This window comes from Dipodomys merriami, unplaced genomic scaffold, assembly GCF_024711535.1.
Source record: "Dipodomys merriami isolate MVZ:Mamm:240054 unplaced genomic scaffold, mDipMer1.0.p SCAF_1, whole genome shotgun sequence".
NCBI lineage: Eukaryota > Metazoa > Chordata > Mammalia > Rodentia > Heteromyidae > Dipodomys > Dipodomys merriami.
In genome coordinates, this window is record NW_027202270.1 from 76,391,235 (window position 1) to 76,412,123 (window position 20,889).

Sequence of the window (20,889 nt, forward strand, 5' to 3'; positions counted from 1 at the left end):
CACCTTGAGCTGAAGAGCTGAAGGACAGTGCCCAGGCCCAGAGTTCAAGCCCCACGACCGACAAAAACAAAAACAAAAACAAAAAACTATTTCTTCCAAATTGGGTGATACGTACAGTTTTCCTTTTGCTTAGTATCAGCTGTTCCCCCTTTCTCCCTCATTCCCTCTCTCCTATCACCACCCTGAATTGCTTAGTTCACCTTCATCAATGTCCAGTACAGCTGATAGGTCCCTCTGCTGTATTTTTTTTTTGTTTTGTTTTTTTTTGTTGGTTGTGGGCCTGAACTCTGGGCCTGGGCACTGTCTCCCTCAGCTCTTCAGCTCAAGCTAGCCCTCTACCACTTGAGCCACAGTGCCACTTCCAGCTTTTTCTGCTTATGTGGTGCTGAGGAATCGAACCCAGGGCCTCATGCATGAAAGGCAAGCACTCTACCACTGAGCCACCTTCCCAGCCCCTCTGCTGTATTTTTTTCACCTGCTTTCCAATGATTCTGTGCCTTCTCCCAGCTCTCTCAGATGTGCACATGTATATACCATATATGAGGTTAAGAATATAGAGTCATCTAAAAACAACAAGACAAATTAAAAAGAGGTCCTTGTTTCCTTGTCTTTGGGGTTCTTTTCAGTCTGTATATTATTTTATGCATATATGAAGAGGTGCTTGGGTATTACAAGCTGGTGTTATTCTTTTAAGACTAACCTCTTTCAGTTTCACTGTGTATGGGTATCTTATTGTGTTTTAAGACTAACATCTGCCTATCAGGGAGACCTTGTGCCATTTTGTGTCTCTGATCTTGGCTTACCTCGTTCAACGTAATTTGTTCTAGTGCCATCCATTTCCCTGAAAATGCCATTATTTTATGGAAGGAGAAATGTTTAAAAAAATTTTTTTTGGTCAGTAGTGGGGCTTGAACTCTGGGCTTGGGCACTGTCCCTGCGCTCTTCAGCTCAAGGAGAGCGTTCTACGGCTTGGGCCACAGTGCCACTTCCGGTTTTCTAGTGGTTTTATTGGAGATAAGAGTCTCAATGGACTTTCCTGCCCAGGCTGGCTTTGAACCATGATCCTCAGATCTCAGCCTCCTGAGTAGCTAGGATTACAGGTGGGAGCTACTGGCAACTGGCTAAATAATTCTTTTACCCTCTGTTTTGAAGAATATTATGATCATAGACTAAGGGGTTCTTAAGAGTTGCCATGGAAGAAAAATAACATAAAATCTGTGTTATTCAAACAGATACCAGCTCCGCTAATGTTCTAGTGTCAACTTCAAGTGATTTGAAGTACTCAAGGAATACCAAAACAAACTAATTACTTTGATTTACTTTTTACTTTTGCGTGTAAATTGTTTTGTAATATATCTGATTAATAAACCTGATCTTTCTTCATTAAAAAACAAACTAAAAAGCTCAGGAAGAGTGCCCAGGTCCTGAGTTCAAGTTCCAGGACAGACATAGGCATGTATACATACACAACACACACACACACACACACACGAAAAGGGGGATTAATCAACAATGCTCAACACTTTTCTGACTTTGCTCAGTCAACAGCAACAGGAAACTTCCAACTCCCCTCAGCAAGATTGTATACATCTCTTGTACCCTGAAAAGACTACATCCTGGGGCTGGGAATGTGGCTCAGTGGTTCAGCGCTTGCCTTGCATGCATGAGGCCCTGGGTTCGATTCCTCAGCACCACATAAGCAGAAAAAGAAGTGGTGCTGTGGCTCAAGTGGTAGAGCACTAGCCTTGAGCTGAAGAGCTGAGGGACAGCGCCCAGGCCCAGAGTTCAAGCCCCATTACTGGCCAAAAAAAAAGAGACTACACCCTGTAGTTTGTTGATAGTTTACTTCCTCCAACCAGTTTGGGAGGAGGTTTAAATCTTAACTCATTTCTCATTTCCATAGAGCCTGACTCCTAGCGTTCAGTATTGGTGAAACTATTGAAGAATTTTTGAAGAAAAAAAAATCACTTTAGACGAAGATCCAATCTTTATACTCTTCCCAAAAGCCCCATGGACGCCCAGGAGACGACCCGCTGCGCAAGCGCACACGCAGAAGCCTGGCTTTCTTTCGGTCTTTGCATTTGGCGCGAAATCCACGCTCCGTTGGGTGGAGCTCTGAGCGAAGCCGTCATTTATTGGGCAGGTTTGGCGCGAAATCCCTTAGCTCCTGCGCTACGATTGGCTCCAGCTGTCCCGTTCGGCGAGAGGGGCGGGACCGGAGCGCCGGCGGCGCGCGCAAAGCGGCAGCGTCCTAGAAGAAGCGACTCGTGGCGGTGGAATTTGGCGGCGGCGCTCTTCTAGCAGAAAGCAGCCATGGACCTCGCGGCGGCAGCGGAGCCGGGTGCCGGCAGCAAGCACCAGGAAGTGCGCGACGAGGTGGCCGAGAAGTGCCAGAAACTGTTCCTGGACTTCTTGGAGGAGTAAGTCTGCGGCTCCCGGGGCCTCCTTGGTCGCCCGCGGTGTCGGGGCCGGGCGGGGCCGGGATGCCTGCGGGCGCGCGTTCCGGAACCGCGAGGGGTCGCGCGCCGGGGACGAGCGGCCCGGGCCCCTGTTAGAACGCAGCCTAGGCCGCCGCAGAGGGTGACCTGAACCTGGTGGACGGGTTTCGGGGGGCGGGGGAGGGCAAAAGCCGTTTTGAGGCTCGCGGTGCCCAGGGTTTGATGCTCGCACCTTTGCCTTTTTGCTTGGACTGCACACGGCCCCGCGAGGCTGGTGTTTCTGTGACTCTGGTGACGTGTGGGGAAACTGAGGCTCGGCAGGGCTAAGCCACCTGTTCTTCGGGCCCGCGAGCTCCGCGTGGTTCCGTGGGAGGCGGAGCTGGCCCGGCTTCGTGGCGGAGCCGCTGTGGACCGCCGGGCCTCGAGCCTGGGGCTGGATTTTCGGGGTGGGGGGGCGCCGCAGCGCTGGGTGCCGGTGCGTTGATGAAAGTTACAGCCGACCTCCGCCCTGTTCATAAAGAGACATCGCGGCATACTCCCGTGCCGCCTCCAATTCTCCAGTTAGATGGCTAGATTCCTGGCCCACTGAACAACTCCTTCACCTGCACCGCATCCCCGTTAACTTTTCTTGGTGCAGCTAAGCTAGTGCTGTCCTTTGGTGTTGGGACTCTGCCGACTCCAGGAAGAAACGTCAACCAGTTGGAGATGTCTTAGAAATTCGGTTCTTTGAATTATGGCAGTTACACATGTGTGTGTGTCATGCGCACACATATACTTGAAGCACAGAACTTTGCTCTTTAACCATTTTTTAGTGCCTATTAGAAAGTGCATTCACCTGGAACAACTATCCATGTCCCAAACTCACCTCTGAGTTCATTAGCCCTGTTAACCCCTTCTCCTAGCCATCACCCTTTTACCCTGTTGCTATACATATTTGTCTTTTTTTGTGTGTGTCTGGCTTATTTCACTAAGCAAAAAGTGTGTGTGGTAGCTTTTATCAGAATTTCTTTTTAAGGCTGAATAAAATTGATTATATATGGATTACATAGCACCTTGCGCATAGCCATTCAGTGACTGGTTGCTCCTACATTTGGGTAGTTTTGAATAATGCTGTTCTAGGGAGTTTGGTTTTTATATAGAACTGTAATTTAGTTTCTATTTCTCTGCTTTGGGTAATAGTCTAAGCTCAACAGCTAGTCATCTCTCAGACCCCAACTAAAAACTCATGAAACACTATACACTTGTAGACTGAAATCACTAATTATTTCTTAGATGTTGGGAGCTCATGGACAGAGAGTAGAACTACCATTACATAAATCTTCCTGTCTGCAACTTTACCTGGAATAGAAATCCTAAACTCTACCTAGCACCACATCATCTTAAAAGGATTTTGAATAAGTAAATGTTCCAATAGGTAACTTACATGTCTTTATCATATAGCTATGTATCTTAGCTAGTGATAAACAAGACAGTATCTGTACTTGTACAAAATAAAAAGAAATCCACAAAAAACCTTTGGGTTTGCTATTGCAGATTCTTCGCTCCTGTTTCATTTTTGAAAAGCTGCATCAGTCACCATGCACATACCTCTCATTCCTTCCCTGAGTTTGCCACATACTTGCTATCATCTGTAGCCAATTTTTCACCACCTGTTTTTCTTGAAATTTCATTTTGAATGACTCTTCAAGGCAGAATTGTAGTGTACCTTTAAATGGATGAATCTTTTCCAGATACTCCTATCAGCAGAATTGGTTAATATGAACACATTTATTGCGGTTCTCATTAGTAGGAACATTTTTCTTCCTTTTTTTTTTTCATCCATTATAGGGCATCTGGACTGTTTCCTAAACTTGGCTATGGTAAAAAGTACAGAAATGGACATGAGTGTGCAAATGCCTTTATTGTATCCTGGCTTGTGACCTTTTGAATAAATGTCCAAGAGTAGAGTTTCCATAGTGGTGGCACTAATTTACATTTTTCTTCTTGTTTACTTGACTGTCACCTGTGTCATAACAGATTGTATATTGAAGAATCAACATAGTATATTTAGAAAAGTTGCTTTTGCCTCAGAACTAAAAGAACAAAGTTGTGATGCTCTGCTTGGCCTTTTGGGAGGAAAAAAAATCACAATTTTGTATGTGTATTTACATTTTTCCTGAGCTCTTGAAAAGTTGACATAACTTTTTTTTGTATTTTTATTCTGCTTTTAAGATTTATATATTCTTTTGTTTTGTTGTTGGGAATTGAACCCAGAGTCTTGATGTACATGGTAGCTAATCATTGCGCTGAACCACTGAGATGCATCTCTAAGCCTTTTTTCCACTTCTATATCAAGGACTAAAAGAAATTGAATGTTTTAATTTGAGTTTACTGATTCAACATTTTCTGGGTAAGTAATTTGTCCCAAGTTACAGAAGTACTAAACATAGGCTTCTCTAACTCTAAAGCTGACAGTCTTTAATGATGTCCTGAATTATCAAGTATCCGTATTTTTATTTTCACTGCTTAATTTCTCTGTTTGCCCTGATTTAATGTATGTCTGTAGGTTCCAGGGAAGTGATGGAGAAATTAAGTATCTGCAGTTAGCAGAGGAGCTAATCCGTCCTGAGAGAAATACACTGGTTGTAAGTTTTGCAGACCTGGAGCAATTTAACCAACAATTATCCACCACAATTCAAGAAGAGTTCTATAGGTATGGGTGAATTAATTTCCTTTACTTCAAATAGAAGTAGAGTCTGGGAAGCTAGCTGGACTGGAACTGGATTTGTACTTCGAAGCAGAAGGACAGATGGTTGACACAGTTATTTCCTTCCAGAGAAAGGCCCTTTGTTAGTGGTCCTTTTAGTGCTTCTCTGAACTCAATCTAGGCCTTGGTGCTCAATTTTTTTCATGTCAAATGTTGAAAGCCTTCGTTTTCTACACTTGCTTTGTGATAGGAATTTAATGCTATTGCTTTGTCATTTGATCCATTTCCACTAGAAATAGATGCTTTGCCAAAGTGTTTAGTAGGTGTAGATACAGACTTAACTATAAAAGTTAATTTTTTTTTTTTTTTTACCTTTTCTTTTTTTCTTTTTTTTTTTTTTTTGTCGGTCTTGGAGCTTGAACTCTGGGCCTGGGCGCTGTCCCTCAGCTCTTCAGCTCAAGGCGAGCGCTCTACCACTTGAGCTACAGCGCCACTTACTATAAAAGTTAAATATATGTGTGTGTATATATTTTAAAGTAAGAGTCAAATCATGTGTATGTTTACAATCCCACCAGTCATGGATAACCACTACTAGCACTTCTAGCAAACATTCTAGGAACCACCCAAATCTGCAAGTGTAGCATTGTATAAAGACCTCATTTCATTTTGCTTTATTATATATATTATTGGGATCATAATATAATTAGGAAAATATGCCCTCTTTCCCTTAACAGAATAACATGGTTTTCCATGTTACAGAAATTACTTTAAAAATTGTAATTGTAATTGGAGCCAGGTGTTGGTGGTTTACTGCCTGTAATCCTAGCTACTCAGGAGGCTGACATCTAAGGATTGCAGTTCAAAGCTACCCCATACAGAAAAGTTCCTGTGAGACTGTTATCCACAATTAACCATTCAAAAACCAGAAGTGGTGCTATGGCTTAAGTGGTAAAACTCTATCCTTGAGCACAAAGAGGCTCAGAGATAGTGCCCAGGTCCTGAGTTTTAAAGCCCCACAAGCGACCAAAAAAAAAAAAAATGTAATTGGAGGAGTAGAGATGGAGTGATTAGACATGAATATCAGGCCCTCATTGTGTTTTTAATTGTCAGGAAAAACTTTGTCTATAGATACCTACATTGAATAAATGATCATCTAAATATAAACAGATTAAGTGAATATTGTAAGTAGTGAGTGGAAATGAAACCCAGGATAAAGAGTAGTTTTGTTTTCCTGATAGGTTAAAGAGACAAGAGACTATCTTTTCAGTGTTTCTAGTCATAGTGACCATCAGTAATGGTTATAGAGGGATAATGAATGGTTTATTGTGAAAGCATACAAAGGAAAACTGTAGTACTGACAGGTGAGAAAGGTAGCTCAAGCAGATACAACTTTGCTGTAGCTGGTGTATAAGACAAGCAGCAGTTCTCACTTGAAAGTAGCTATTATGTCAGAAGGTGGCTTTAATCAGGCTGTAGCACACACTTGTCTAACCAAGTAGCATTTATGTCAATTTGTGCTACTTAGTAATATCACCAGGACTCATCCATTTTTTTCTTCAATTAAAAGTGAAGGGCCAGGGGCTGGGAAGGTGGCTCAGTGGTAGAGTGCTTGCCTTGCATGCATGAGGCCCTGGGTTTGATTCCTCAACACCACATAAGTAGGAAAAAAAAAAAAGCCAGAACTGGCGCTGTGGCTCAAGTGGTAGAGCACTAACCTTGAGCCGAAGAGCTAAGGGACAGCGCCCAGACCCAGAGTTCAGGCCCACAACCGGACCGGAAAAAAAAAAAGTGAAGGGCCAGAATGATTTAGTTTATGCTTCCAGGTATCAGTTAACTGGTTTTTGTTTTTCAGAGTCTACCCTTACCTGTGTCGGGCATTGAAAACCTTCGTCAAAGACCAAAAAGATATCCCTCTTGTCAAGGATTTTTATGTAGCGTTTCAAGACCTACCTAGCAGACACAAGTAAGAACCCTTTTGAAAGAAAATAACTCAACAGATAGTGTCAGTATCATTTAGTAGTCAAAAAACCTTGGGAACTTTGGTGGCTCACATACATATAATCTTAGCTACTGAGATCTGAGTAAAAGTTCAGAGGCAGCCTGGGCAGACAAATCCTTGAGACACTTTATCTCCAACTAAACAGCAGAAAAGTGAATTGGAAGCTTGGCTCAAGTGGTAGAGCTCCAGCTCTGATTGGGAAAGCCAATTAAGAACTTGAGGTCCTGAATTCAAGCCTCAGTGCTAGAATGGGGCGGGGGGTGGGGGGGAAGGCCTTGATTATTTTTTATTTTTTGGTAGGCTTCAGTTTTCTTAGATTTCTACCTAAATCATATGAAAGATAGAATCACAATTAATACTTACAAATTGATGGCAGGAATGTTACATAGTGGTAGAGTACACAGCATGCCTAAGACCCTGGAGCTGATCCATAGCACCACAAAAATAAATAACCAGGTAGTTTTTTGTTTCTGTTTTTTGTTTTTTGAGACAGGATCTTACCAAATTTCTGATCCACCTGCCTCAGCCCTCTAAGTAAGTAAATTACAAGCATGTGCCATCATACCTGGCTCTCCTAGGAGGCTGACTTTTTTGAAAAATTAACACCCCTTTGCACAAAAAGCTTAGTAGATGCTTAGGGTTTTTTGTTTATTTCTGTTTTATGTATGGTGTATGCCAGTCCTGGGGCTTGAACTCGGCCTGGGCACTATCCCTGAGCTTTTATGCTCACAGGTAGAGTTCTACCACTTGAGCCACAGCTCTACTTCCAACTTTCTTAGTATGATAATGGATATAAAAGTCTCATGGAATTTCCTGTTCATTCAGGCTGGCTGTTAACCACATCTTAGTTTCTTGAGTAGCTAGGATTACAGAATGGGTCCACTGATGCCCAATGTAGCTGAGTTTTGTGAGATTTGGAGTGCTTTTTAGTGAAATGGGGCATTGGTTCAAGTGAAAAAGGAGGAAAACTGACAGGTACTGGTGGCTCATGCCTGTAGTCCTAGCTACTCAAAAGGGTAAGATCTGAGAATCGTGATTCAACACCAGCCTGGCAGCAGTCTGTGAGACTTTGTGTGTGTATTGGGAGGCGGGGGGAGGAGAGAGAAGGTAATGGGGCTTAAACTTGGGGCCTGGACTCTGTCCCTAAGCAATTTTGCTCAAGGCTAGCACTCTACCACTTTGAGCTACAACCTCTCTTCTGGGCTATGAACCATGATCCTCAGATCTTAGCCTCCTGAGTAGGTAGGATTACAGGCATGAGCCACCAGCACCTGGCACTGTGAGACTCTTTATCTCCAATTAGTCACCAGAAACTGGAAGTAGTGCTGTGGCTCAAAGTGGTAGTGTCTTAGCCTTGAACAAAAAGAGTTCAGGGACAGTACCCAGGCTCTAAGTTCAAACACCACAACTGACAAGAAAAAAGGAAAACTGAGAACAGTTGCAGAAACTCATGACTATAAGGACTTTCTTTCAGTTTATATGCATAACTTTTAAGTGTCTCTTCAGCAATTATTTTAAAAATAAATTTATTTGAAGAAGCATAGAAATATTTGTCAAACTTTGCCACATTTAAACTTTGAATAGTTAAAGTAACAAAATCACAAAATTATAAAATTGTATAAAATGGCTTGTGAAATAAATATCTTACTTGAATATAAAATTTTCCCTGGTCTAGGAATGTGGCTTAGTAGAGTGCTTGCCTAGCATGCATGAAGTCCTGAGTTCAATTCCTCAGTACCATATAAAAGGCTGGAAGTGGTGCTGTGGCTTAAGTGGTAGAGTGCTAGCCTTGAGCAAAAGAAGCTCAAGGACAGTGTCCAGGCCCTGAGTTCAAGCCCCAGGACTGGCAGAAAAAAAAAATAAAATTTTCCATAACTTTATGAAAGCAACTTGTTTTTTAGAAAAAGTAGTGGGGCTGGGAAGGTGGCTCAGTGGTAGAGCGCTTGCCTTGCATGCGTGAGGCCCTGGGGCCCTGGGTTCGATTCCTCAGCACCACATAAGCAAAAAGAAAAAAGCCGGAAGTGGCGCTGTGGCTCAAGTGGTAGAGCGCTAGCCTTTTTTTGTGGGGGGGATGAGTCCGGTCGTTGGGCCTGAACTCTGGGCCTGGGTGCTATCTCTCAGCTCTTCAGCTCAAGGCTAGCGCTCTACCACTTGAGCCACAGCGCCACTTCCAGCTTTTTTCTTTTTGCTTATGTGGTGCTGAGGAATCGAACCCAGGGCCTCACGCATGCAAGGCAAGCATTCTACCACTGAGCCACCTTCCCAGGCCCAGAGTTCAAGCCCCACGATCAGATCCCCCCCCCCCCCCAAAAAAAAAAGAAATAGAAAAAGTAGTAATAAGCCAGTTGCTGGTGGTTCATGCCTATAATCCTAGCTACTCGGGAATCTGAGATCTGAGGATCGTGGTTCAAAACCAGCCCAGGCACGAAAGTCCATGAGACTCTTTTATCTCCAATGAACCACCAGAAAACCAGAAGTGGCTTTTGTGGCTCAAGTGGCCGAGCACTAGCATTGAGCTGAAAAGCTGAGCAACAGTGCCCAGGTCCAGAGTTCAGACCCCAGGACTGACAAAAAAGAAAAAAAAGTAGTAAAATATTTGTATATTAAGAGGAATCATAATTTTTATTTTTATTTATTTATTTTGTTTTTGCTGGTACTAGGGACTTGAACTCAGGGCCTGAGCACAGTCCTTGAGCTTCTTTTGTTCAAGGCTAGTGCTCTACCACTTGAGCCACAGCACTACTTCTGGCTTTTTCTGTTTATGTGATACTGAGGAACCCAGTGTTTCACGCATGCTGGACAAGCACTCTACCACGAAGCCACATTCCCAGCCCCTTTTTTAAGTTTTTTAGCATAATGAATACTTAAAAGAATTTTTTTCTGAAGTTTCTCAAGCTAAGAGTTTGGGAAATAAATATTGATAATGGGCATTTATCTTTAACCAGGATTCGAGAGCTCACCTCATCCAGAATTGGTTTGCTCACTCGCATCAGTGGGCAGGTGGTCCGGACTCACCCAGTACACCCAGAGCTTGTGAGCGGAACATTCCTGTGCTTGGACTGTCAGACAGTGATCAAGGATGTAGAACAGCAGTTCAAATATACACAGCCAAACATCTGTCGAAATCCAGTTTGTGCTAACAGGAGGCGATTCTTGCTGGATACAAATAAATCAAGATTTGTTGATTTTCAGAAGGTACTTATTTACTTCTTATTTGGTCAGGTTCAGACTACAATAATTTATTCTTAGGCCCTTGTAATAGCTTTTAAAAATTTTAAACTCAATTTTAGTATAAGTCAAGCATCATTAAAAGTTACTAAATTGTGCTCACTTCAGTAGCACATATACTAAAAATTGGAACGTTACAGAGAAAAAACATGCTCAAGGATGACATGCAGTTTTTTTTTTTGGTCATGGGGCTTGAACTCTGAGCCTGAGCGCTGTCCCTCAGCTCTTCAGCTCAAGGCTAGCGCTCTACCACTTGAGCTACAGTGCCACTTCCAGTTTTCTGGTGGTTTATTGGAGATAAGAGTTTCACGGATTAGCCCGGCACTGGTGGCTCACACCTGTAATCCTAGCTACTCAGGAGGCTGAGATCTGAGGATCACGGTTCAAAGCCAGCCAGGGCAGGAGAGACTGTGAGACTCCTATCTCCAATAAACCACCAGAAAACCGGAAGTGGCGCTGTAGCTCAAGTGGTAGAGCGCTTGCCTTGAGCTGAAGAGCTGAGGGACAGCCCCCAGGCCCAGAGTTCAGGCCCCACGACTGACAAAAAAAAAAAAAAAAAAGTTTCACGGATTTTCCTGCCCTGGCTGGCTTTGAACCATGATCCTCAGATCTCAGCCTCTTGGGTAGCTAGGATTACAAGCGTGAGCCACTGGCGCTCAGCCAAATTTTTTTTTTAATTTTTAATTTTTTAAATTTTTTGTCAGTCGAGGGGCCTGAACTCTGGGTCTGGGCGCTATTCCTCAACTCTTCAGCTCAAGGCTAGAGCCCTACCACTTGAGCCACAGTGCCATTTCCAGTCTTCTCTGTTTATGTGGTACTGAGGAATCTAACTCAGGGCCTCATGCATGGTAGGCAAGCACTCTACCACTGAGCCACCTTCCCAGCTCTTAGTTTTTATTTTTTAAGTGGTGTCTTACAGTTTTAAAAGAACATGATACAACAACCAAATCAATATTACTTTAGATTATTGATTGTGTCTTGGAGACTCAGAAAACAATTGTAATAAGGAGCATTATTTACAGTGGAAGACATTTGAAGATGAAGTGGATGATTAATAGACAATATTACTTGTGCTTCTTCGCATTGCTAGGCATGACAATCATGCTCCATTGCACCAGTCATTGTGTTTCCCTTATAGCTGGGATAATAGTCACATGCCACCTTTGTCTCCAATCATTGAGTGAGTCTTACCAAGATGCCCATGCTAGCTTTGAACTGAAATTTGATCTCTGCCTTGCAGGTGCCTAATACAGACTTGAGCCAGTTATTCTGAGAAATCCTAAACTATTTAGGTGTGTGACATTTTCTTGATGTTTACAATTTCCAAATATTATAGTTTAAAAAAAAAAAAGGCATGTGAGTCAGGTGCTTGGTGGTTCACGCCTATAATCCTAGCTACTCAGGAGTCTGAGGTCTGAGGATCCTGATTCAAAGCTAGCCTGAGCAGTAAAGTCAATTGTAAGACTCTTCATTAACCACTTAAAAAGCCAGAATAACTCTGGATCAACATGGTAGAGCTCTGGCCTTGAGCAAAAGAGTTCAGGGACAATGCCCAAGCCCTGAGTTCAAGCCCCATGAATGACAAAAGCATGTGGCTGTGATATTAACAATTGAAAAATTGAGGTGGAAGGTATAAAAAAGTTTATTGAGAACAGTATTATGACTCATGTTTGTAATTTTAGCTAGAGGTGGGGAACAGAAAGCCCATGCTTTGACACTAGCAACCCCCTATCTAAACCAATAGCTGGGCATGGAGCCTTGTGTCTGTAGTTCCAGCTACAAAATAGATTGAAGGTCGGAGGATTGCAGTCTGAAGCAGGTTCCTGGTTAAAAATGGGAGAATCTACCAAATAGTAAGGCAGAGAAAGAACCATGTGTGGCTGAAATGGTAGGAAAATCTGTCTAGCAAGCTTGAGACACTGAATTCAAACTCTAGTACTACCCTCCCCCCAAAAAGTAGGTATAAGTTACTTGTATATTTCATTGGAAAAGTTTAGGAAAAAATGGAAAATTTTTTTACAGTCAGTTTGAATAATGGTTCAAAATAAGAATGAAAATGATATTTTTAGTAGGTGTTATCTGACAAAATTGAACTACTTGAAAAGTTTTAGGGTAGAAAACTTGGTTTTTGGTCAGTCATGGGCTTAAAATCAGGGCCTTTGTGCTGTCCCTGAGCATTTTTGCTCAAGACTAGTGCTCTACCCCTGAGCCATAGCACCACTTCCAGTTTCCTGGTGGTTAATTGGAGATAAGAGTCTCAGACTTTCCTGCCCAAGGTGGTTTTGAACCATGATCCTCACATCTCAGCCTTTTGAGCAGCTAGGATTACAGGTTTACTACCTCACACCAGCGAGGTAGAAAACTATTAAGGTAAATGTTGGCACATGCCAAATGTCCACAGAGGTTAAGGTAGTACTTAATTTTTACTGTGTAGATGTGAGGGAAATTTCTTCTTCTTTGTATGTTACAGGTTCGTATTCAAGAGACTCAAGCAGAGCTTCCCCGGGGAAGTATCCCTCGAAGTTTAGAAGTAATCTTGAGGGCTGAAGCTGTGGAGTCAGCTCAAGCTGGTGACAAGTGTGACTTTACAGGGACACTGATTGTTGTGCCTGATGTCTCCAAGCTTAGCACACCAGGTTGGTCATGTGTGGTGCACATTTAAGCATCTAGGTTACCTGATCTACAGGGTATCTAGTTTCTTATATCTTTCCTGTCAACTTTTTTTTTTTTTGGCCAGTCTTAGGGCTTGAACTTAGGGCCTGAGCACTGTCCCTGAGCTTCTTTTGCTCAAGATTAGCACTCTACCACTTGAGCCACAGTGCCACTTCCTGCTTTATCTGTTTATGCGGTACTGAGGAATCAAACTCCGGGCTTCATGCAGGCTAGGCAAGCGCTCTACCACTGAGCCACATTCCCAACCCTCCTGTCAACTTTTTTGACTGCCAGTCACACAGGGTAAGCACAGAAGTCTAATAAGAATTTTAAAAATGATTTTTTACAGAAGATCTTGTTCTGATTGGAAGTTTTCAAAGTTTAAAAACTTTGCATATATAGCTTTGATTTGAGCCAATTGCTTTTCAGTACGTTTAATGTTTAAAATAGGAAACAACCTGCCTCATTTAATCATTTTATCTTTGAATCTTTCAGGAGCACGTGCAGAAACTAATTCCCGTGTTAGTGGTGTTGATGGATATGAGACAGAAGGCATTCGAGGACTCCGGGCCCTTGGTGTTAGGGATCTTTCTTACAGACTGGTCTTTCTTGCGTGTTGTGTTGCACCAACTAACCCACGGGTAAGTCTCTGTGGATTATGACACTGGAGATCAAACTCAAAATCTTCGTTTGTTTGTTTTGCTGGTCATGGGGCCTGAACTCTGGGTCTGGGCGCTGTCCCTCAGCTCTTCAGCTCAAGGTTAGTGCTCTACCACTGGAGCCACAGCGCCACTTCCGGCTTTTTCTGTTTATGTGGTGCTGAGGAATCGAACCCAGGGCCTCATGCTTGCAAGGCATGCACTCTACCGCTGAGATACCTTCCCAGCCCCAAACTCAAAATCTTATACATGCTATTGCAAGGCAAACACTGAGCTATGTCTCCAAACCTAAGAGTGAGACTTAATAAAATGAAAAAAGTTGGGAAAGATCTCTGTGGCTCATTTTCATCCTCATATTAGGTATTAATAATTTTGTTCACCTCTTAAGCTTCTGAATGCATGTACATACAGAATAAGCCAATATAATAATGATGATTTTGGGTAGCAGAACTCTTAATATTTTAGGGAGTTTTTTTTTTGGTTGCAGAGGAAAAACAGAGTTTGAACTTGGGATCTTAAACTGGCCTGGCATGCTTGCTCACTCTACCACATGAACTGATTTGGCTTTTTGGTGGTTATTTGAAGAGGCAATCTTCAGAACTTCTGCCTAGTACAGGCATGAGTCACTTGTGCCTAGCTGGGTTGGGTTGTTGTTGTTTGGGCATACATTAGGTGTGGGTTTTTTTTCAGGGGGCAGGGGTATAGTTGGAATTTATTGTGACATTTCCATGTGTGTGTGTATATATAGTACATATCAATGAATCTTACCCTCTTTATCCCTCTCCTTTAATTCCTCTCCCTTTTTAAAATAGGTTTTATTCTGTGTTCATACATGCAGACCTCCCAAGCTATTCTTATCTCAAAGTTTCCTATTTACTTCTTTTGGCTTCTATACTAGTATTTTTTTTTTTTTTTTTGTCAGTCGTGGGGCTTGAACTCTGGGCCTGGGCGCTGTCCCTCAGCTCTTCAGCTCAAGGCGAGTGCTCTACCACTTGAGCTACAGCGCCACTTCCGGTTTTCTGGTGGTTTTTTATTGGAGATAGGAGTCTCGCGGTCTTTCCTGCCTGGGCTGGCTTTGAACCGCGATCCTCAGATCTCAGCCTCCTGAGTAGCTAGGATTACAGGCGTGAGCCACCAGCGCCCGGCTTATACTAGTATTTTTTTCTTTTTCTTTTTCTTTTTTTCTCCCATCCTCAGTTTGGAGGGAAAGAGCTCAGAGATGAAGAACAGACAGCTGAGAGCATTAAGAACCAAATGACTGTGAAGGAGTGGGAAAAAGTGTTTGAAATGAGTCAAGATAAAAATCTCTACCACAATCTTTGCACCAGCTTATTCCCTACAATACATGGTAAGAGTTCTGTTTGTCACAAACTTGAAATCAAAGTGATTATAAAGAGCAACAAGTAGTTTCATTCTTTCTTTCTTTTTTGGCCAAGGGCTTGAACTCAGGGCTGGGGCACTGCCCCTGAGCATCTTTTGCTCAAGGCTAGAACTCTACCACTTGAGCCACAGCACCACTTCTAGCTTTTTCTGAGTAGTTTATTAGAAAGTCTCAGACTTTCCTGCCTGGACTAGTTTTGAACCACAGTCCTCAGATTTTAGTCTCCGGAATAGCTAGCCACTAGCACCCAGCACATTTGTGAGATCATGAAAGTTTTATCATTGGCTTAGAAGGGGTCACTTAAGAAAAAAGAAACATACCCAGGTGCCAGTGGCTCACCTATAATCCTAGCAACTCAAGAGGCTGAGATCTACAGATCACTGTTCAAAGCCAGCTCAGGCAATAAAGTTCCTATATTTATCTCTAATAAACTACTTAAATGCTGGAAGTAGAGCTGTGGCTCAAGAGACAAGAGTGCTATCCTTCAACAAAAAAGCATGGGGACAGTGCCCAGATCCTTAATTCAAGCCCCAGAACTGGCATTTAAAAAAAACATGATCTCACTTCTGTGAGGTACCTAGACATAGTTAGAGACACAGGTAGATTAGAAGTAAAAGCAATTGGTGAATTGGGAGAAATTGAATTGTTTAATGTGTAGAGTTTCTGTGATGATAAAAACATTGTAAAAAGGCCTTGTTTTAACAGTAATATGAAAAGTGCATGAGTTGAGCACTAGTGTCTCAGTGCTTATGTAATCTTAGTTCCTGAAGAGGCTGAGACCTGAGGATCAAGGTTTGAAGCCAGAAAAAATCCAAAAAAAAACTCTTAACCTGCAATTAACCAGCAGAAAGCTGGAAATAGAGGTTTGGCTGAAGTGGTAGGTAAACCAGCAGTGATCAGAAAAGCTGAGTGAGGCCAGGTGCTGGTATCTCAGACCCGTAATCCTGTACTCAGGAAGCTGAGATCCAAGGATTGAGGTTTAAAGCCAGTCTGAGCTGGAAAGTTCATGAGATTCTTTTTTTTTTTTTTTTTTAACTTTTAATGTGTCTACTTTTTTTTTATTTTCTTCCCTTTTTTGTCATTGTGGAGCTTGAACTCTGGGCTTGGGCTTGGCCACTGTCCCTGCACTCTTCAACTACGGCTCTACCGCTTGAACCACAGCGCTACTTCTTTCATGAGATTCTTGTCTCCAATTAATCACAGAAAAAGCCAAAAGTGGCACTGTGGCTCAAGTAGAGTGGCCAAACTCAGTTTGAGCCCCATAGCTGGCCAAAAGACACTGAGTGAGGCCCTGAATTCAAGCCCCTATATCATAAAAAAGAATATCTAATGTAACGGAACCCAACAATTAAAAATCATTGAAATGTCCTAGCTATATAGTCCAAACTGTCTGTAGTTCTGTTTCAAGCCTCCCAAATGCTGAAACTGTTTGTCCTTGGTACTGGGATTTTGAATTCAATGTCATACTTACTATGTAAATGCTCTCTTACTTGAGCCATATCTTCCATCTCTTTTTGCTTTATTTTTCAGATAGGGTCTTGTTCTTTTACCCAGGTCAGCCGCAGACCATGATGTTCTTTTTTTTGCCAGTCCTGGGGCTTGAAGTCAGCATTGGGTATTGTCCCAAGCTTCTTTTTTTGCTCAAGGCTGGCACTCTTATCACTTGAGCCACAGCACCACTTTCTGGCTTTTTGTTTGTTTGTTTTTGTTTATGTGGTATTGAGGAATCAAACTGAGGGCTTCATACATGCTAGGCAAGCACATTGCCTCTAATCCACATTCCCTCAGCCCATGATACTCTTTTTTTGTTGTTGTTGGGCATGGAGCTTGAACTCTGGGCCTGGGCTCTGCCCCTCTTCAGCTCAAGGTTAGTGCTCTACCACTTGAGCCACAGCACCACTTCTGGTTTTCTGGTGATTAATTGGAGATAAGAGTCTCATGGACTTTGTTGCCTGGGCTGGCTTTGAACCACGATGCTCAGATCTCAGCCTCCTGAGTATCAGTTAGGATTATAGGCATAAGCCACTAGCACCCAGCAGCCCATGATATTCCTGAGGATAGATATGAGCCATACTATCAGATTTAGTGGAACTGCAAAACTGCATCAGACCTGCAAATGGACTGACGGTGTAGTGCTTGCTTTCAATTGTTGTGGGCTACAGTTCATTTATTTGTAGGGAGAAATCTTTTTTTTTTTTTTTTTGTCGGCCGTGGGGCTTGAACTCAGCCTGGGCACTGTCCCTCAGCTCTTCAGCTCAAGACGAGCGCTCTACCACTTGAGCTACAGCGCCACTTCCGGTTTTCTGGTGGTTTATTGAAGATAGGAGTCTCACGGTCTCTCCTGCCCGGGCTGGCTTTGAACCGCGATCCTCAGATCTCAGCCTCCTGAGTAGCTAGGATTACAGGTGTGAGTCACCAGCGCCCGGCTGTAGGGAGAAATCTTTGAGGGAAAGATTTTGTGTAAAAAGTAGGACTTTAAGGACAAAGAAAGACTCTTAAAATGATGAGCAGAAGTCTTTGACATCTATGATATGGAAGACATTGCTCATAACTCCACAGAGCAAGAACTAAGATTACTAAGCCAGTATTTTGTGCCAGTCTTATGCTTTGCTTGAGCTGTGTCTGCATTGTGGTTGGTAAACATGTCGTTAGTAGTTTCCTTTGGAATCACTTCATTTTTAAGTTTTTCATGTATGGCTTTCTTTTCATTTCAGGCAATGATGAAGTAAAACGGGGTGTTCTGCTGATGCTCTTTGGTGGTGTTCCAAAGACAACAGGGGAAGGGACCTCTCTTCGAGGGGACATAAATGTTTGCATTGTAGGTGACCCAAGTACAGCTAAGAGCCAATTTCTGAAGTAAGTGTTTGCTTTATGAGAAATGCAGTTCCAGCTTTCTATATTATTAAGAAAACAGTAAGTGCAGTTTTACTAGAGTTGGAGTGTATATTACGACTGCATATAATTTACTACTTAAATGCTTTTTTTTTTTTTTTTTGTCATGGGCTATGTCCCTGAGCTCTTTAGCTTAAGGTGAGTGCTTTACCACTTAAGCCACAGCTCCAGTTCTGGTTTTCTGGTGGTTAATTGGAGATAAGAATCTTACGAATTTTCCTGCCTAAGTTGGCTTTGAACCATGATCCTCAGATCTCAGCCTCCTGAGTAGCTAGGATTACAGTCATGAGCCACCAGCGCCTGACAAACACATGATTTCTTTTTTTTTGTCGGTTGTGGGGCTTGAACTCTGGGCTTGAGCACTGTCCCTCAGCTCTTCAGCTCAAGGCAAGTGCTCTACTGCTTGAGCCACAGTGCCACTTCTGGTTTTCTAGTGGTTTATTGGAGATAAGAGTCTCTCGGACTTTCCTTGCCCAGGCTGGTTTTGAACCAAGATCCTCAGATCTCAGCCTTCTGAGTATCTAGGATGACAGGTGTGAGCCACCGGGCGCCTGGCTGTTTTGGGTTTTTTTTTTGTTTTTTTTTTGGTCGGTCGTGGGGCTTGAACTCTGGGCCTGGGCGCTGTCCCTCAGCTCTTCAGCTCAAGGCGAGCGCTCTACCACTTGAGCTACAGCGCCACTTCTGGTTTTCTGGTGGTTTATTGGAGATAGGAGTCTCGCGGTCTTTCCTGCCCGGGTTGGCTTTGAGCCGCGATCCTCAGATCTCAGCCTCCTGAGTAGCTAGGATTACAGGCGTGAGCTACCAGCGCCCGGCTGTTTTGGGTTTTGAGACAAGGTTTGCTATGTAGCCCAGGCTACATAGAACTTGGTTATATTCCTACTTCAATTTTACGAGTGCTGCAATTAGAGATGTATGCCACCATACCTAGCTTCTTGATCAATTTATAGGTGAGAAGCGATTCATTTGTACTACATTAAGCTGCTTTTTCCTGTATTTTTGTAGGAGAATGGTAACGTGGTATTATTGTTGTAGGACTTTTTTGTTGTTTCTGGTTTTGTTTTGACAAAACTGAGATTTGAACTCAGGGCCTTGCACTTGCAAAGCTTGTGTTCTACCTCTTGAACCCATGCTTTCAGCTCTTTTTGCTTTAGTTACCTTTTTGGTAGGGGGTCTTGCTTTATTACCCAGGCTGGCTGGAAATGTAGGTCTTATGCTTTCTAAGTAACTATGTGACAGGCAGGTACCACCTGTACCCAGCTTTTTAATGGTTTAAAGGGGTCTTGAGAACATATTACCTAGGCTGGCCTAGGTACTAGAACCTCAGTCCTCTTTTCTCCATCTCAGTCTCCAGAGTAGCTTGAATAATAGGCATGAGCCACTGCACCTGGCTGTTTGTTGAAACTAACATGGTGGCTGGTAGCAACTCTGTCACAGACTGGTTTGTTTTGTTTCCTTAGTGCTTGGGATTGAACCCAGTGACTGCCATATGCTAGACTCAGGCTCTGTTATTTGAACCATATCCCTGTCCATACTGACTGGATTTTAGACTTGAAAATAACAGTCCTATGTTAAAAATAACTTTTAAGTCTTTTCATTTCCTGTACTCCATCCTGGCCAAAACAAACAAAAGTTACCCACTGTATTGCCTCTGATAGTAGTATTATACTGTATAATATATTGGGCCTTATATATATGGTGAGTTTTTTAATGTAGTCTTTATTGAGATATAACTTATATTGTGTACCATAAAGTTCACCTCTTTAAAGTACATAGGTTAGTGTTTTTGATGTCATTACTGGATTGTAAAACATTATTGAACTATGTTTAGAATAGGACATTTTTATTAACCAAAAGAAACGCTTTCAATTAGTAATCACTCCCCATTTTCCCTGGTAGAAACAGATAATCTACTATATTGAGTTAAGCATTCCATATAAGTGGAATTAAATAATATATGGTCTTTTGGCTTCTGCTTCACATAAAGTTTTCAAGATTTCATCATGTTGTAAAATTGGTCAAAATTTTATTTCATTGCTGAAGAGTATTTCATTACATTGTATGTTAGATTTTTGTCATTATCACAAATACCTGAGATAAACAAAGGAAGTTGACAATTTCAGAGGTTTGTTCAAGGTCATTCAGTTTCATGGCTCTGGGGCCTGTGGTGAGGCAGAGCATCATTGTAGAGAGGATGATGAGGCAGGGCTGCTGACCTTACAGTAGCTGGAAGCTGAGAGAATGTAAGACAGGAAGGACCTTAGGACAAGTAAAATCTTTCTAGGGCATGCTCATAATTACCTCCTTCCTCCAGTTAGGCTTCACCTGTGATTTTCCTCCACCTTTTAAAATTGACATCAGATAATGCATCAAGGGACTAATCAGTCAGAACCCTCATGATCCAATCACTTTTTTTTTTATTGTAAAGATACTATACAGAGGGTTACAGTTACATCCAATCACTTTTTAATGTTGGGATTAAGTCTTTGGGAATATGCTTTATATCCAAATCATAATGTTCTACATTTAATGTATCTGTTCCTCTGTTAACAGACATCGGGTTTGTTTTGGCTCTTATAAATTGTGCTGCTGTAAACCTAAGAAAAATTTTCCCCATGTAATTGTTACCCCTCTGTACGGTATTTTCACAAGAAAAAATTTCCCCTGTTTTGCTTATAAGGGAATTTGAAGCCAGGCTTAGCTGGGTGCTGGTGGCTCACACCTGTAATCCCATCTACTTAGGAGGCTGAGATCTGAGGATCCCGTTTCAAAGCTAGGCAGGCAGGAAAGTCAGTGAGACTCTTCTCTCCAATTAGCCACCAGAAAACCTGAATTGGTAACTCAAAGTGGTAGAGCATTATCCTTGAGTTAAAAACGCAAGGTCAGTGCCCAGGTGCTGAGTTCAAACCCCACACCTGACCAGGAAAAAAAAAAGTAGGACTAGGCTCTGACTTTCT

At 42.5% G+C, this 20,889-nt stretch overlaps 1 protein-coding gene across 1 annotated transcript in view; it reads left to right on the forward strand.

Annotated features, from left to right (window-relative positions):
- Nucleotides 1-2,252: 2,252 nt before the first annotated feature.
- Nucleotides 2,253-20,889, forward strand: part of Mcm6 (minichromosome maintenance complex component 6) — a 50,008-nt gene continuing 31,371 nt past the window's right edge. The window contains exons 1-8 of the mRNA XM_070023875.1: nt 2,253-2,420; nt 4,984-5,130; nt 6,977-7,087; nt 10,069-10,318; nt 12,822-12,987; nt 13,499-13,644; nt 14,860-15,010; nt 17,758-17,899. Of these exons, the coding sequence (XP_069879976.1) occupies nt 2,314-2,420; nt 4,984-5,130; nt 6,977-7,087; nt 10,069-10,318; nt 12,822-12,987; nt 13,499-13,644; nt 14,860-15,010; nt 17,758-17,899 (1,220 nt within the window). The 5' untranslated portion in view covers nt 2,253-2,313. The remainder of the gene's footprint in view (nt 2,421-4,983; nt 5,131-6,976; nt 7,088-10,068; nt 10,319-12,821; nt 12,988-13,498; nt 13,645-14,859; nt 15,011-17,757; nt 17,900-20,889) is intronic.